This window comes from Strix aluco, chromosome 1, assembly GCF_031877795.1.
Source record: "Strix aluco isolate bStrAlu1 chromosome 1, bStrAlu1.hap1, whole genome shotgun sequence".
NCBI classification, from domain to species: Eukaryota; Metazoa; Chordata; class Aves; order Strigiformes; family Strigidae; genus Strix; species Strix aluco.
In genome coordinates this window covers 169,519,077-169,533,409 of record NC_133931.1, presented here as the reverse complement: position 1 = coordinate 169,533,409, position 14,333 = coordinate 169,519,077, and the positions used below count along the sequence as shown (strand labels likewise).

At 58.3% G+C, this 14,333-nt stretch overlaps 3 protein-coding genes across 4 annotated transcripts in view; all 3 read left to right on the top strand.

The window, feature by feature from the left end:
* KLHL18 (kelch like family member 18) overlaps positions 1–10,839 on the top strand; it is a 29,757-nt gene extending 18,918 nt beyond the window's left edge. The window contains exons 5-10 of one of the 2 annotated variants that reach the window (XM_074845007.1): positions 1,394–1,554; positions 1,844–1,980; positions 2,900–3,137; positions 4,889–4,993; positions 5,285–5,396; positions 7,758–10,839. In XM_074845007.1, coding sequence (XP_074701108.1) covers positions 1,394–1,554; positions 1,844–1,980; positions 2,900–3,137; positions 4,889–4,993; positions 5,285–5,396; positions 7,758–8,144 — 1,140 coding nt within the window. In that variant the 3' untranslated portion in view covers positions 8,145–10,839. The remainder of the gene's footprint in view (positions 1–1,393; positions 1,555–1,843; positions 1,981–2,899; positions 3,138–4,888; positions 4,994–5,284; positions 5,397–7,757) is intronic. The other variant, XM_074845013.1, reaches the window with a different exon arrangement.
* A 232-nt stretch (positions 10,840–11,071) lies between these two features.
* LOC141921082 (uncharacterized) lies at positions 11,072–12,174 on the top strand. The gene is made up of 4 exons (XM_074819079.1): positions 11,072–11,464; positions 11,552–11,662; positions 11,739–11,822; positions 11,947–12,174. Exons 1-4 carry the CDS (start codon positions 11,072–11,074, stop codon positions 12,148–12,150), a joined length of 792 nt encoding a protein of 263 aa, XP_074675180.1. The 3' UTR covers positions 12,151–12,174.
* Positions 12,175–12,290: 116 nt separating this feature from the next.
* Positions 12,291–14,015, top strand: LOC141934576 (cathelicidin-2-like). Its single transcript, XM_074850142.1, has 4 exons — positions 12,291–12,823; positions 12,904–13,011; positions 13,117–13,200; positions 13,872–14,015. The coding sequence occupies exons 1-4, from the start codon at positions 12,650–12,652 to the stop codon at positions 13,977–13,979; spliced, it is 474 nt and encodes a 157-aa protein (XP_074706243.1). The 5' UTR covers positions 12,291–12,649; the 3' UTR covers positions 13,980–14,015.
* Positions 14,016–14,333: the final 318 nt, after the last annotated feature.

Genomic DNA, 14,333 nt, shown 5'->3' with positions numbered 1-14,333 from the left:
GGTCTGCCTCTCCCAGTGTCTGCGAAGGAGCCTGGAGGGACCAGCTCAGCTCCAGACATCTACTGTGTAGTTACCCAAAGCTGACAGGTGGACCCCTCTCATCAAAACTGACTTCTGGTTTTTCATAGAGCACCACCATACTCTTTTCTTCTTCCCCAGTTTGCTGATTTTTGACACTAAATAACCATTTTTTTGCATTCTGTCCCACTTTCTCTACCAAAATTCTCTTCCCAGCTCCCTCATCTCCCTGCAAACTAAGTGTACCATCCCATGGGACAACAGAGCAGCATTATTGCAGACTAAGTCAGGGGCAGAGAGAGCAATGCCAAAGCCAAACCACCCAAGCATCAGGTGACAGGAGAGTCCTCTGGTGCAACATAGAGCATCACTGTTCTGTCTTGTGTCATCTGAGATCAGGGGAAGATCATAGAATCCTGGAATGGTTTGGGCTGGAAGGGACTTTAAAGTTCCAACCCCCCTGCCACAGGCAGGGGCACCTTCCACTAGCTCAGGTTGCCCAAAGCCCCGTCCAACCTGGCCTTGAACCCTTCCAGGGAGGGGGCAGCCACAGCTGCTCTGGGCAACCTGTGCCAGGGCCTCACCACCCTCACAGGGGAGAATTTCTTCCTTACATCTAATCTGAATCTCCCCTCTTGCAGTTTAAAACCGTTACCCCTCATCCTATCCCTACACCCCCTGATCAAGAGTCCCTTCCCCCTTTCCTGTAGCCCCTTTCAGTCCTGGGAGGCCGCTCTAAGGTCTCCCCGGAGCCTTCTCTTCTCCAGCTGAACCCCCCAACTCTCTCAGCCTGTCCTCACAGGGGGGTGCTCCAGCCCCCCGAGCATCCTTGTGGCCTCCTCTGGCCCCGCTCGAGCAGGTCCGTGTCCTTCTGCTGTTGGTGCCCCCAGAGCTGGACCCAGCAGTGCAGGGGGGTCTCAGGAGAGCGGAGCAGAGGGGGAGAATCCCCCCCCTCGCCCTGCTGCCCACACTGCTCTGGGTGCAGCCCAGCACACGGTGGCTTTCTGGGCTGCAAGCACACGTTGCTGGCTCACAGGCAGTTTTCCATCCACTCATACCCCAAAGTCCTTCTCCACAAGCTGCTCTCAATCCCTTCATCCCCCAGCCTGTGTTTGTGCTTGGGATTGCCCCGACCCATGGGCAGGACCTTGCCCTTGGCCTTGTTGAACTCCAGGAGGTTTGCATGTCCCACCTCTCCAGCCTGTCCAGGTCCCTCTGGATGGCCCATCCCTGCCCTCCAGTGTGTCGACCAACTGATCATTGTCAATACTTGGTTTCTCTCCCATTGGACAACTGGCAGCAGTAGGAACTTAGGAAAAAAAAAAGCAAAAACAACAACCCAAAGCTCCAACTTCCCATGCCTCTCTTCTGGCAGGTGTTTGAAGCTGCGTTAGCTTGGATACGGTATGACCGAGACCAGAGAGAGTCGTTCCTACCTGAGCTCCTGTCCAAAATCCGCCTCCCCCTTTGTCGACCCCAGTTTCTCACTGACCGCGTGCAACAAGATGACCTGGTCCGCTGCTGCCACAAATGCAGGTGAGCCTTGGACGTGGCGTTAGAAAACTGCCCAGGGGCTGGTGGCTTTTGGTGGGGTAGAGGTAGCAGGGATGTGGTTTAGCAGTCTTGGAGATTGAAATTCTCTCTTTCTGCGGACAGAGCACCTCACGTGGCAAAAAAACAAAGCACCTTCCCCAGTTTTAACCTGCCTTCTAGAAGTATTGGCCACGGGAGGGGGAAAGTCGGTTGCTTCAATCTGCATCTGACTCGAGATAGTCGGATTTCATCGTATCAGCCACGCTCTTTAATTATTTGGCTTTGATTTCAGAGACCTAGTTGATGAGGCAAAAGATTATCACCTCATGCCAGAGCGTCGGCCACACCTCCCGGCGTTCAAGACCCGTCCTCGGTGCTGTACTTCGATTGCAGGACTGATTTATGCTGTTGGAGGACTCAACTCAGCAGGTACCTTGCATATCCGCTCCCCGCAGTGCAGAGAGCAGCGTAGTTTACTGGGTGGAACAGTGAACATCCCTCGTGTAAAGTGTTGAGCAGTTTCTCCTCCTCTGTGCGGCACTTTGACCCTTCCACTGAAGCGCTCAGTGGCTGTGCCCGTAGTGCAACATCTTCCAGCTAGAAATCCTGGCTAGGTCAGGTTTATTTAGGACAGCCGTTCTTGCTTATCTGAAAGAATCGGCGTTTTGAGGATGGTGTCCTTGCCTATAGCCACAGGCAGGACTTGGAGGTGTCTAGGTGATGTCGTTGGGGTTCTGGGGTCACACGTGCAGACACAGTGCGCTTGCACGAGCCTAGCCGTAGCGTAAAAAAGAGACAGAAAGCGTCTGTGAAACTGTCTGCTGGGGCCTCAGCCTGGTTAACCTGGGCTGGAGGGTCTCGTGGGCCTCGCCACAACGCGGCTGATTTATCCTCTAGAGATTTATCCTTCCCAAGGCGGCTGTGACACCAACAGAGGGGATGTGGCAGGTCTCTGCTGCCCCTTTGAGGTCAGCGGAGGTCCCGCTGCCGCAGCCTGGGACTTGTCTTAGGGTGCAGAGCACGGGTAGGCTTTGAAACGCTCTGCAATCCTTCTGTGGAGTGCAGTAGGAATTTTTCAGAGCAGGCTCTCACTGCGGGCGAGTAGAGATGTGGCTGGGAGATGCCTCTGACATGGTGGGGGAGCTGAGGGGCTGGAATAGGACATCTGAGAGCCCAGAATAGGACGTGTGAGATCTTGGCCACTTTCCCAGAGAAGAGCAGGAAGAGTCCCTGTGTCAGCCCCATCTTCGGGCTCAGAGCAGCGACCGCTTCTCCCTCGCGCGCCTCCGCTACAGGCAAGCTTGCTAAAACAGTGTTTTACCGGGTCTCCCTCTTTTAATTTGAGTAGCAAATTTTTATGCAGGTGACTCGCTGAACGTGGTGGAAGTCTTTGATCCCATTGCCAACCGCTGGGAGAAGTGCCAGCCAATGACCACGGCCCGCAGCCGAGTCGGGGTCGCGGTGGTGAACGGGCTGCTCTACGCCATCGGCGGCTACGACGGTCAGCTGAGGCTGAGCACCGTGGAGGTGTACAACCCAGAGATGGATTCCTGGTCCAAAGTGGAAAGTATGAACAGCAAGCGAAGGTACGAGCAGCTCGCTCAGTGGGAAGGGGATCTTTGGAGCAGGAGGGGAAAAAAAAGGAGGTTGTAGGAAGGCTGGAGGTGGTGGATGCCGAATAAAAAATTTATGTGTGGGGAAGGAGCAAAAGAAAAAGGAGGAGTGGAACCGTATGGAAGCAGGTGGGATTTGCCTGGCTGCGCTTAGGGCACTCATGCTGATTCTGGGCACTGCTTGCTGGTAAAATTGGAAAACTGTCAGCAGCTCAACAAAATTATAGCTGTGCATCAGAGCGCTGATTTACAAGGGGAGCCGTTAAAACCTCAGTAAGTAAAAAAACAGCTGAGCGGTGTGGGCTGTAAGCTACGGAGTTCTCTCGATTTTGGTGGAGTGAAATCAAACTACAAGAGAGTGATCGGGTTCTGCTGGTGACGTCTGAAAGGGTTTGAACTGCAGTCCCAAAGGAGGTGGTCAGAGCCCCGTTTCTGCATGTGGTCATCCTAGATGGTGGGTAAAGCACCGGCAGGCCCCGTGTAGGAAACTCCTGTGCTGCTGGGAGTCAAATAAACACATTTTACCATCTCTGTCTAGTACTGGCATCTTCTTTCCCTCCCAGAAAGCAGAAGAGAATCACAGCTGGGAAGGAACGGAGTATTTTTATCACCCAGGGAGAGGGGTTTCCAGCTAAGCAGAAGGTGTTTGTCCTTGATGAACAGAGCTGTGCGGTTCCCGACCAGCCTAGGGACCACTTTGTGGTTGGGTTTGGGAGCTTTCCCTGCAGTATTTTGAAATCCCACCTAATAAGTTGTGTGGTCGTCCTGTCCTCCCCGCTGCAACACGGTAGCTGCTTCCTGGCACCCGGGGTTTCTGCTGCAGTTTTCTTTGCGCTCACGTCCGCTCGCTAAGAGTTGTTAAATCGTTTGCTTTCCTGCAGGCTTTGCAGCACTTCTTTACCATAATGGTTTATCTGGCTTTTTTTTTTTTTTTTTGTGGTCTGAGATGTTGCTAGCTTGGGAAGAGCACGCTGCAAGCAGCCGAGTACGTGAAATCCTGGGCACAAGGCTCTTATAGTGGAAAAACTCATTTTTTCCGTAGCAGTGAGGTTCCTGGGGGCTTTTCCCACAGTGAGAGGCAGTTTCTCTTCCACGATTGGGTTGTTCTGCCTTGAAGCCGAGCAGAACGGGCGTCGGGTGCTCTTGTGCAGAGGAAAATGTCAGTCGCTGCACAAACTGCTCGGCTCCAGCTGCAGCGCTGGGGTTTTATCGCGGAGGATTGCGTTGCCGAGTTTGATGAGAAGCTTTGATGACTGCGTTTTTTGAGGTGGGATTCTGGTCTCTTGTCCCATTTTATAGCCTTTTTGAGCCAAAGAGGTGATTTACAAAGTGTAGTGACAGGGTCAGGCACCTTGATTTAACGAGCTTTACGTTTGACAGCAATTAGTGGCTCTCCTGAGGCTGCGCAGCGATGCCCCTCCGACCAGCAGCAGTGGGGAGATCCTCCATGGGAAACCGGAATTGCTGGGATTTTGACCCATGATCTGGGTCAGATTTTCTCCCCGTGTTTTGATTTAGTTCTTTTGATGAGGAAAAGGGGGGGTGTGCTCATGCCACGGGCATCTCTCATAACCTGCGAGGCTCAGAGGTGGGATCGAGCGGTTGAGCAGCCTGGAGGTGAAGCAAGGGGAAGAGGAGGAGGCGAGGCAGGCTGTGCAGATTTCGCTCTGAACAGTGTGGCAGCACCTACGGCCGTCTCACGGGGGGCCTGCTCTTCATTGCAGCGCGATGGGAACGGTGGTGCTGGATGGCCAGATCTACGTATGTGGCGGGTACGATGGAAACTCATCCCTCAATTCCGTGGAGTCCTATTCTCCAGAAACAAACAAGTAAGAGCTCTTCGTGCCCTAAAGCCTAGTTTGCTGCTGGGGTGGTGCCGTGGCACCGCTGGGTGTCCAGGCTGGAAAGGAAACACGATAAACAATGTGGAAAAGCCTTTATATGCTGACAGCGGAGCAGCATCCCTCCTCGCGAAAGTTTACCTGGATGCAAGCGAGCAAAACCATGGTTTAAATAAAGTAGGTGGTGAAAGGAGAGCTGCCGAACGCAGCCCTAGAAGATCCGATCGAGTTGAGATAATCTTTGGGGACCCTTGCTAACCTCTCCCCTCTCCCGGCAAGGTGGACAGTGGTGACCCCCATGAGCTCCAACCGCAGCGCCGCTGGAGTCACCGTCTTCGAGGGCCGGATCTACGTGTCGGGAGGGCACGACGGCCTGCAGATCTTCAACAGCGTAAGTCTGCGGGGTGTGGGTTCCTGCGAGCCTCCTGCAGGAATTAACTTACTGCAGGTAGCTGAAAGGTCAGGTTGGGGCTGGGAAGGCTCCGTGCCCCTTTCCTGTGCACCCAAAGTGCCGTTGGTCTTTACACCACCAAATTCTGATGTTTCCAGGGTCCCTCTTGCTCAGGAAGAATGAGCTGGGAGCTGGACTGGAAGTGCCGTTCTTGTGCCTCAGCACCAAAAGGATTGAACTAGTGCATTTTGTCCTCTCCCCGCTTCCTTCTCATTTTAAATCATTTTATCACTGCATTCCTTTGAGCTCTGAAGTATCCCAGATGTCAGGCTTTTACCTCTGCTTTCTGTGCCCGTCTGGCTTCTGTTTCAGAAACAGATTATCTCTGAAACAAGCTTCACAGCAGGGGCAGTTACAGAATCCCAGAATTATCTGGGTTGGAAAAGCCCTTGAAGCTCCTCCAGTCCAACCATGAACCTCACACTGACCGTTCCCAACTCCACCAGATCCCTCAGCGCTGGGTCAACCCGACTCTTCAACCCCTCCAGGGATGGGGACTCCCCCCCTGCCCTGGGCAGCCCATTCCAACGCCCAACAGCTCCTTCTGCAAAGAAATCCTTCCTAAGAGCCAGTCTGACCCTGCCCTGGCGCAGCTTGAGGCCATTCCCTCTTGTCCTATCACTTGTTACTTGGTTAAAGAGACTCATCCCCCCTCTCTGCACCCTCCTTTCAGGGAGTTGGAGAGGGCCATGAGGTCTCCCCTCAGCCTCCTCTTCTCCAGACTCAACCCCCCCAGTTCCCTCAGCCGCTCCCCATCAGACCTGTGCTCCAGACCCTGCACCAGCTCCGTTGCCCTTCTCTGGACACGCTCGAGTCATTCAATGGCCTTTTTGGAGTGAGGGGCCCAAAACTGAACCCACTCATCGAGGTGTGGCCTCACCAGTGCTGAGCACAGGGGTGAGATCCCTTCCCTGTCCCTGCTGGCCACGCTAGTGCTGATACAAGCCAGGATACCACTGACCTTCTTGGCCACCTGGGCACACTGCTGGCTCCTGTTCAGCCGGCTGTCAATCAACACCCCCAGGTCCCTCTCTGACTGGCAGCTCTCCAGCCACTCCTCCCCAAGCCTGTAGCGCTGCTGGGGGTTGTTGTGGCCCAAGTGCAGCACCTGGCATTTGGCCTTAGTGAAAGCTACCAGTTGACCGTAGGAACCCAGCTTGCCCTCTTCCACCTGCTCTGTGTTTCAGTTTTCTGCCTGTTTTCTAAAGAAAAGCCTGATGCGGAACAGAAAACAGTCGTTCATCCGCTCAGGAGCAGCAACGTGGGGAGCCGTGTCTGAACTGGATGTGTTACTACTGCGCTGCTCTCAGAAATTGGTCATAAAGGGTTTGTTGGGAGCAGCAGTAACTCTTTCTGCCTTGCTCAGCAGATCAGGGACAGGCTGTTGTCTGCAGCCTGAAGTACCCCAGAGCCAAGAACTACAAATCTGCTTGTCTGAGCACATTCCTGAACGGGACAAGTTTGGAGCAGTGCAAGAGTCCTTGCAGAAGGGGTCCATCTAATGGTCTCACTAGAAGTGCAGGGGATACAAAATGGTGCTTGGCCGGGTTTTTTTTCCCCCCTGAGGAGCTGGATAACCCTTCTACATATATATACGTCAGCTTTTTCTGAAAGTGGAAGAGGTTACTGCGCAGAGGAAGGGAAGGAACCCTACCCTTTGCCACAGGGTGCAGGATGTAGGCTTGAACTGCGTCAGGAGTGGTGGTTGTCTGATGTGAGAAACTGGAGAGTTTGAGCTGTTACAGCTGAAATCTGCTGCCTGGAGAGAGCGGGGAGTCTCACTTGAGGTTAGGGGAGACTTAGGGGATCGTTAAGGACAGCTTGGACGTGTGCTTCTTGGGTCTGGCAGAGCTTTGGCTGGCTCTGTCTTGAGGCAGCATCCCGGTCTTGCGTGCGTGAGGAAAATTAATACGCTGAAATCGAGACACCATCCTGTTGCAATTGAACTTTTAATTGAAGGGTGTTCAATCCTTTTGGTGCTGAGGCTCAGAAACTGGGAAGAGTTTCAAATGAAAGGGGAGGGGGGTAGAGGGAGCATCTGCAAAGCTGCGCTTGCTGTGGGGAATGGTCTCTCCCCCCATTCAGGGGGTTTCTTCCCCTGCTCCAGCTCACTGGGCCGAGGTCAGGGGGAACAGGGTGAAACGCAACGCCCGGTAAGATCCGGGATGTTAGAAAAGCTTAAAACCAATATAAAAACCTCTAAATCCACCAAACAAAACCCAGCTGGCAGTGGGGCGCGGGAGCAACCTGGCGCCATCCGGGCGAGGGTCCGCTGACGCCGCGTGCTCTCTGTGACTGCAGGTGGAGTACTACAACCACCACACGGCCACCTGGCACCCGGTGGCCAGCATGCTCAACAAGCGCTGCCGCCACGGAGCGGCCTCGCTGGGCAGCAAGATGTTTGTCTGCGGAGGCTACGACGGCTCGGGCTTCCTCAGCATCGCCGAGGTCTACAGCTCCATGGCGGATCAGTGGTACCTGATCGTCCCCATGAACACCCGGAGGAGCCGCGTCTCTCTCGTGGCGAACTGTGGCCGCCTCTACGCGGTGGGGGGTTACGACGGACAGTCCAACCTCAGCTCGGTGGAAATGTACGACCCGGAGACAAACCGCTGGACGTTCATGGCCCCCATGGTGTGTCACGAGGGAGGGGTTGGCGTGGGCTGCATCCCCCTCCTGACCATCTGAGAGGAGAGCGGTTAGGGGGCCCATCTTCTCAGCGACAATCCGGGGAGCGATTCAGAGAGTGTTTGGTGACGGGATATCCGCCGGGGTGCGTTTCCAGGTGCTCAGTGTCATTCACAAACATACACACACTCACAAAAAAACTCCACAAACCAATCCCCACCCTTGGCTTTTTGGGCTGAGGCTTCTCAATGAGCAAACGTGTTGAAATACGGTGAGTCTACGTGCTGGTGCGAGCAAGGACCTGCCCGCCTCCCTCCGCCCCCCGTGAGCCGTGGCTGAGTGAATCCTTCCCCTCCTCGTCGGTTTTCCGAGCAGCCCTGCAGTCTGCTTTTGCTGCACCGTTGGGGAGCGCCGGTGTGGGCCGGGGGAGCGGGGCAGGCTGAATTACGACATAAACCAGCCGCTTTAACAACTTTGAAAATACATCCACGCCTTCCACCGACAGCAAAGCGACCCCGGTACCCCAGGGTTCGGTCAGCGGTGACGCTCGGCTGTCGCGGTGACTTGCTGCTGGACACAAACGGATCTCACCTGGCTTATTGAAACAGAAAAAAAACCCACCGGCGTCGGTTCCCAAACCGCATCCAGGCTCTGCGTTTCAAGGTGCTGCTTACACAAGACGTCGCTGGCTCCTCGAAGCGGAGCCGGGCTTTCTTCAGCTCGGTGGGGAAAACTTCTCCACAAGAGCCACATGATGGAGAAACTAGGAAGAGGAAAACTGGTCGGTTAAACCATTGGGCTGTTTTAGCAAGCTTTGGAGGAGAAGGCTGAACGTAAATGACACTAAGCAACAGTCTTAGGATTTCAAAATGGGAACTAGGCCGAGGTGTTAATTGTAAAGATGTCCCTTAAATTAAATACTGATATATTTTCAAAGTCGATGTATAAGAGGCAGCTGGAGCAGAGCGGGGCCGTGGTCTTTCAGGAGGGGCGAGAAAAATACCTGTTGAAGTTGTCGGCTGTGCTGGGGGGGACAGGGATGGCTGCCCACGTGGGGCCGCAGGGCGAGCGTCTCCCTGAAGGGCCGACAGAGGGAATCGTGTGTTGGTATCACGATTTTGGGGTTTGCTGTGCTGGGAAAGGTCTCGGCGGTGGGTTTTGTGCCAGGAAACTTTCTGCGCCCACGAAACGAGGCGCAGGCGGCGCGGCAGCTCCCGGCCCGCGCCGGCCTTGCCTGCGTCAGCCCTTCAGCCTTCCTCTGGCGTGAGGGTGAACTGCCATCCCTCCGGGGCTCCCCCCTGCCGCCGTCCTCCCGTGCCACCCCTCGGCAAAGCCATACCCCGTCACTGCCATCGCGGGGGACAGGCAGGGCCAGGCTCCTGCCCCCGCTGCCTGCTCAGGCAGGAGGAACTTGACACTAATCCCGCCGGCCGCAGCAAAAGGACGGGGATCTCGCCCCTTGTCCTACCCGATCCCAGCATCTGGGGGGGCTCAGAGCCTGCCCCTCCTGGCCCCCACCTTGCACCGAGCCGGGGGGAGCTGGATGTTCACCCCAGCCCCCAAATCCCAACCCCCTACTTGCTCATACCTGACTCCCAGCATCGCTGGGGATTTTAACTTCGGGTGTATATGTGGATGTCTATATATTCAGGTACTATGTATATTTTAGGGATATATAAGGAGCATATAAATGTGATTTGTCAGTATAGATCTATTTCCTCCGTGTTTATCAACTGCTGGGTTCGCTGGAGGGGGAATTCAGTTGGGGTTTCCATGCTGCTAAGACTCTAAAAAGGAAAAAAAAAACCCACCCGTGAACACTGGAATCAAAATGAAGTTGCTCTTTGGGCCGTGAATTGCAGAAATCACTGAGCTGGAGCTGCGGCGGGGTCCCTGCAGAAGGACCAGCCTCTGTTCCCTCTGAGGGAAGGACCACGCTGTATTTTTCCGTCTTTGTCCCCAACTTCCCCCGACTGGAGAGTTGTGGAGCTCGTGCTCCTCTGACCTCCCACCCCCTAGCATCTTCTCCAGGCCGTGTCCCTCCCGTGGTCACCCCGTGCTTTGAGGGGCGTGGGGCTGCTCTCCGGCCGTGCCCTCCTCCCGTCTTGCGTCCCTTCTCCCTGCCAGCCTCTCCCAGCCGAGCTTTTGTGGCCGTAAGAACGTGAATATTGGATCAAACACTCTTACAAGAGCAGGGGCTCGAAGAGTCGCTAAAGCCAGGGCTGTTGAGGACCCCCGGGCTCCCGAGCTGGTGGTCCTGGGGGACTCGCCCGTCCCCTGGCCGCACTGCTCGCGCTCCCTGCGTTTCTTTTCCTGGGGATTTTTTTGCTTTTTCTTTGTGGATGAACCAAAGAGAAAGGGGAGCTCGTGGCCCTTCAGCACAGCTGCAGCACCTCCGTCCTCAGCCCCAAACTGCTGGTGTCCGTAACAGGACAGAAAAATACCAAATCTGGGGGAAACGAGCGCTGGTCACCCAAGGAATGTAAACTGGGAGAGCGTGATCCGCTCGGTGCAATCCTCAGTCAATCCCGTGTCCTCAAATTCAAAGAAAACCCCAAAAGGTTGAAAAAAAATGCGTTAAGGATCCTCATCGTACCGGCACGTTTCTGTGTCCGCAGACCCCGCCGCGCCCCCCACCCAGGGCTTTCGCTGCGCTGCTTCTCCCCCCCGCACACACCAACCTGCTTCCTCACCTCAAAAGGGCACTTTTACTGTCACTTAACCCTTTTTTTAATTAAAAACCAAGAGAAATTCATCCCCTGGCTGGCTGGTGTGGCGTCTTTGAGCGAGGTGGGGAGGGTTTCTAGGCATGATCTCTGTCTGGGGACGGGGTGTTCAGACGAGTCTGAGCTCTGAGCAGAGTGATTTAAGAAAAAAAGTGGGAAAAAAGAGGGAGAGGGGAGCGGGCTCCTGTTTTTTCTCGCTGTAAATCCGGGAGGAGAGTCTTGTTCCTGGCTCAGGAGGAGCCAGACGTCGAGCATGGCTGGATGGATCCTGGCGGCATCGGTTGTGCCATCCCGCCGCGAAATTGGGAGCGGACGAAGGGAAGGGGCCGGGGAGGGGGATCGGCGTCACCGCCAGGCCCAGGCGAGCGCCAAGGAAAACACGGACAACCCGATCCCCTCCCCACGGCGGCGGGGGCCCGGTGTTTATCCTGGCAAGCGCAGCGGGCTGAGGCGGGGGCCCCGAGCCGAGCCCAGCGCCGCTGCCCTGGTCCTGCCGCGGCTCCCTGCATGGCGCTGGTGCTGGGAGCCGTGCTGCTGGCGGCCGGCGCTGCCGTCCCGCTGGGGCTGCCGCCGCCCCGCGACCTCGCTCGGTCCGTGCTGGAGACCCACGGGCAGGAGCTGAAGCTGCTCAAGGTGCTGGGAGTCACCAGGACGGTAGGAGCAGGGTGGGGTGGGGGGCAGCTGGGACCCCATTTCCCGCCGGCGTTGGGAAGCCAGCGACGGCTCCGTCTTTTTTTTCAGACCTTCGATTGGGGCACCCATTTCAGCATCAACTTCACCGCCCGCCAGCCCGCCTGCCCCAAAAACCTCCCTGCCCGCCGCGGCGCCGGCTGCCACGCCCGGCCAGGCAGGGTAAGCTGGGACCAGTTCCCCCCCCCGAAACGCGGAGGGGGACACAAAAGTCCCACAAGGTCCCCGCGTCCCCCAGGTGCAGCGGTGTGCGGCCCAGGTCTCCGTCTTCGCCTTCCTGCCCGACGTGCCGCTGTCGATGGTGGAGTGCGGCCGGGAGCCGGTGAGGCCTCTGGGTCCCCCCACCCTTGGGTGGGGGAGCAGCGGTGGGGACGTGTGTGTGTGTGTGTGTGTGTGTGTGTGTGTGTGTGTGTGTGTCCCACTTTGGGGACGTGTTTTGGCCGCAGGGTGAAGCCCACCCTTATTTCTCGCCCCAGCAGCCTGGCAGCAGCACCCAGCCCCGCTCCCCTGGCACCCCACGAGCCTTCAGCACCAAGCCCGGTCACCCATCATCATCATCCTCACGGCCACACCCACAACCTCGGCCCCTCACCGGCGTGTCCCTCCCAGGGACATCCCGCCACCCCCCGTCCCCAGCGGACCTGGAATAAAGATATTTCAGGGTCGTACGTGTGCGTGTGTGGGGGGGTGACACAATTTGGGGGGTTTCGGGGGGGCACCCCCAGTGTTGGGAAACAGGGATGGGGCAAGCCCAGGGTTGTGCAAGCCTGGGGGGCACCAACCCGATACGGGCAACGCTCCCGGTGTCACCCCCGTCCCTGCGGGTCCCTGCGCTGCCCCGGCCCCCCTGCGCCCCGCCGGGAAGTGGGGACGGTCCCCGAGGGCTCCCAGTCCCAAAACCACCCCCCATGCCCAGCTGGGGACACCCTGGGGAGCGGGGTCGTGTCCCCAAGGGGGACCAGATGTGGGACACGCTCAGGACCCCCCCGCCCTGTGTGTGTTTCCCCCCCCCAAAAAAAACTGCCACTCTGTGGGCTGGGGCCAGGCGTTTCCGGAGGGGGGGGAGCCGAGCCCTGGGGTGGGTTTCCCAATGTCCCGGGAGGGGATAAAAGGGGACACGGGGGGGGGGTTGGTGACCGTAGGGACACGATGCTGAACTCCTGGGTGCTGGTGCTGGCGGTGCTGGGGGGGGCCTGCGCCCTCCCCGCCCCGGCCCCGCTCGCCTACACCCAGGCGCTGGCTCAGGCCGTCGATTCCTACAACCAGCGCCCCGAGGTGCAGAACGCCTTCAGGCTGCTCAGCGCTGACCCCGAGCCCGCCCCGGTGAGTGTCATCCCGCTCGTGACCCCCACACACACACCCCCCACTCGTGACCCCCCCCCTCCCCACTCGTGGCCCCGCAGGGCGTCGACCTGAGCACGCTGCGGGTCCTCAACTTCAGCGTGATGGAGACGGAGTGCGCCCCGAGCGCCCAGGTGAACCCCGACGACTGTGACTTCAAGGAGAATGGGGTGAGGATGAGGAGGGGGGGTGGGACAACACCGGGGGGATCCCACCCAGGGTCCCCAGGGTGATGCTGGGTGTCATCCCACCACCACCACCACCCCCTCCACCAGGTCATCAAGGAGTGCTCAGGGCCGGTGCAGTTCCTGCAGAGCTCCCCTGAGATCGACCTGACCTGCACCGACGCCTCCTCCAACGTGAGTGGGGAGGCCCCGGGGGGGGCCGCACCCACCCCCCCGGCACCCGCTGGCTGTGGATGGGAGCACCCATGGGTGGGGTGTTGGGTTTTGGGTGTCCTTCCTCCTACCCCACGTCCACTGCCCTCAATGGGGACACCCCGATGTCTCCGTCCCACCACGATGGCTCCAGCCCGAGGTGGCGGAGGGGTGGGATTGGGCGGGCGGGGGGGGGGGGGCGGTCCTGGGGCACCTGTGGGGTGCTGGGTGTGGGGTGCAAGGGTCCCAGGAGCAGGGACCCAGGTGTGGGGTCCCAGGTGTGGTTCCTGGGTGCTGGGTGTGGGCTCCTGGGTGCAGGGTCCCAGTTGGGGTCCCCAGTGTGGGCTCTTGGGGGTGGGGTCCCAGTTGGGGGGGGGGGTCTTAGGTGGGGTCCCAGGTGCAGGGACCTGGGTGCAGGGTGCTGGGTGCTAGATAACAGGGTGCTGGGTGCAGGTGTGGGGTCCCCCGGGTGGGATTTCGGGTGCAGGGACTTGAGTGCAGGCTCCTGGGTGGGGGATCCTGGGTGCACAGTCCTGGATGTGGTCCTGGGTGTTGGGTCCCCCCCGGGTGGGCTCCTGGGTGGGGTGGCAGGTGCAGGGTCCCCAGCAGCCCTCCCCCCCCCAGCCCAGTGACCCCCGTTATCCCTCCGGCAGCCGGTTCTGGTCCAGCGGGGCCGGTTCGGGCGCTTCCTGCGCAGGCTGCGGCGCTTTCGGCCCAGGATCAGCATCACGGTCGAGGCCAGAGGCACCTTCCGGGGCTGAGCCAATAAAGGGGCCGCTCGCGGCCGGAGTGCGTCAGCCGGCTCCTCTCTGCCTTTTGGGGGGCAACGGCGGGGGGGGGGGGGGGGGGGAAGGGGCACACAGGGAGGGGGCGCAGGCAGACCCCGGGGGGGCTCCTCTCCTCACATCATCCACCAGCCTTGGGGATCCTTGGCCCCGAGGGGTCGGCCCCGGGGACAGCTTTGTGCCAGGACGCCCCCCAGGGCACCCCCAACCCCCCCAAAAAAAAGGAGCCATTCACATCCCCCCCCACATCCCCCCCACAGCGTCATCGTCCCCTCGGTATTTTGTCCCCCCAAACTGGTGGCGCTGGCAGAGGGGAGGTGCAGGCGGGGG

Bases quoted from the DNA above. Each gene is read 5' to 3' on its own strand.
- LOC141921082 (XM_074819079.1), top strand. From the start codon at position 11,072: ATGGATCCTGGCGGCATCGGTTGTGCCATCCCGCCGCGAAATTGGGAG. The intron at 11,465-11,551 runs GTAGGAGCAGGG...CTTTTTTTTCAG, and splicing joins TGCTGGGAGTCACCAGGACG to ACCTTCGATTGGGGCACCCA. The intron at 11,823-11,946 runs GTGAGGCCTCTG...TTTTGGCCGCAG, and splicing joins TGGAGTGCGGCCGGGAGCCG to GGTGAAGCCCACCCTTATTT.
- LOC141934576 (XM_074850142.1), top strand. From the start codon at position 12,650: ATGCTGAACTCCTGGGTGCTGGTGCTGGCGGTGCTGGGGGGGGCCTGC. The intron at 12,824-12,903 runs GTGAGTGTCATC...GTGGCCCCGCAG, and splicing joins CTGACCCCGAGCCCGCCCCG to GGCGTCGACCTGAGCACGCT. The intron at 13,012-13,116 runs GTGAGGATGAGG...CCCCTCCACCAG, and splicing joins GTGACTTCAAGGAGAATGGG to GTCATCAAGGAGTGCTCAGG.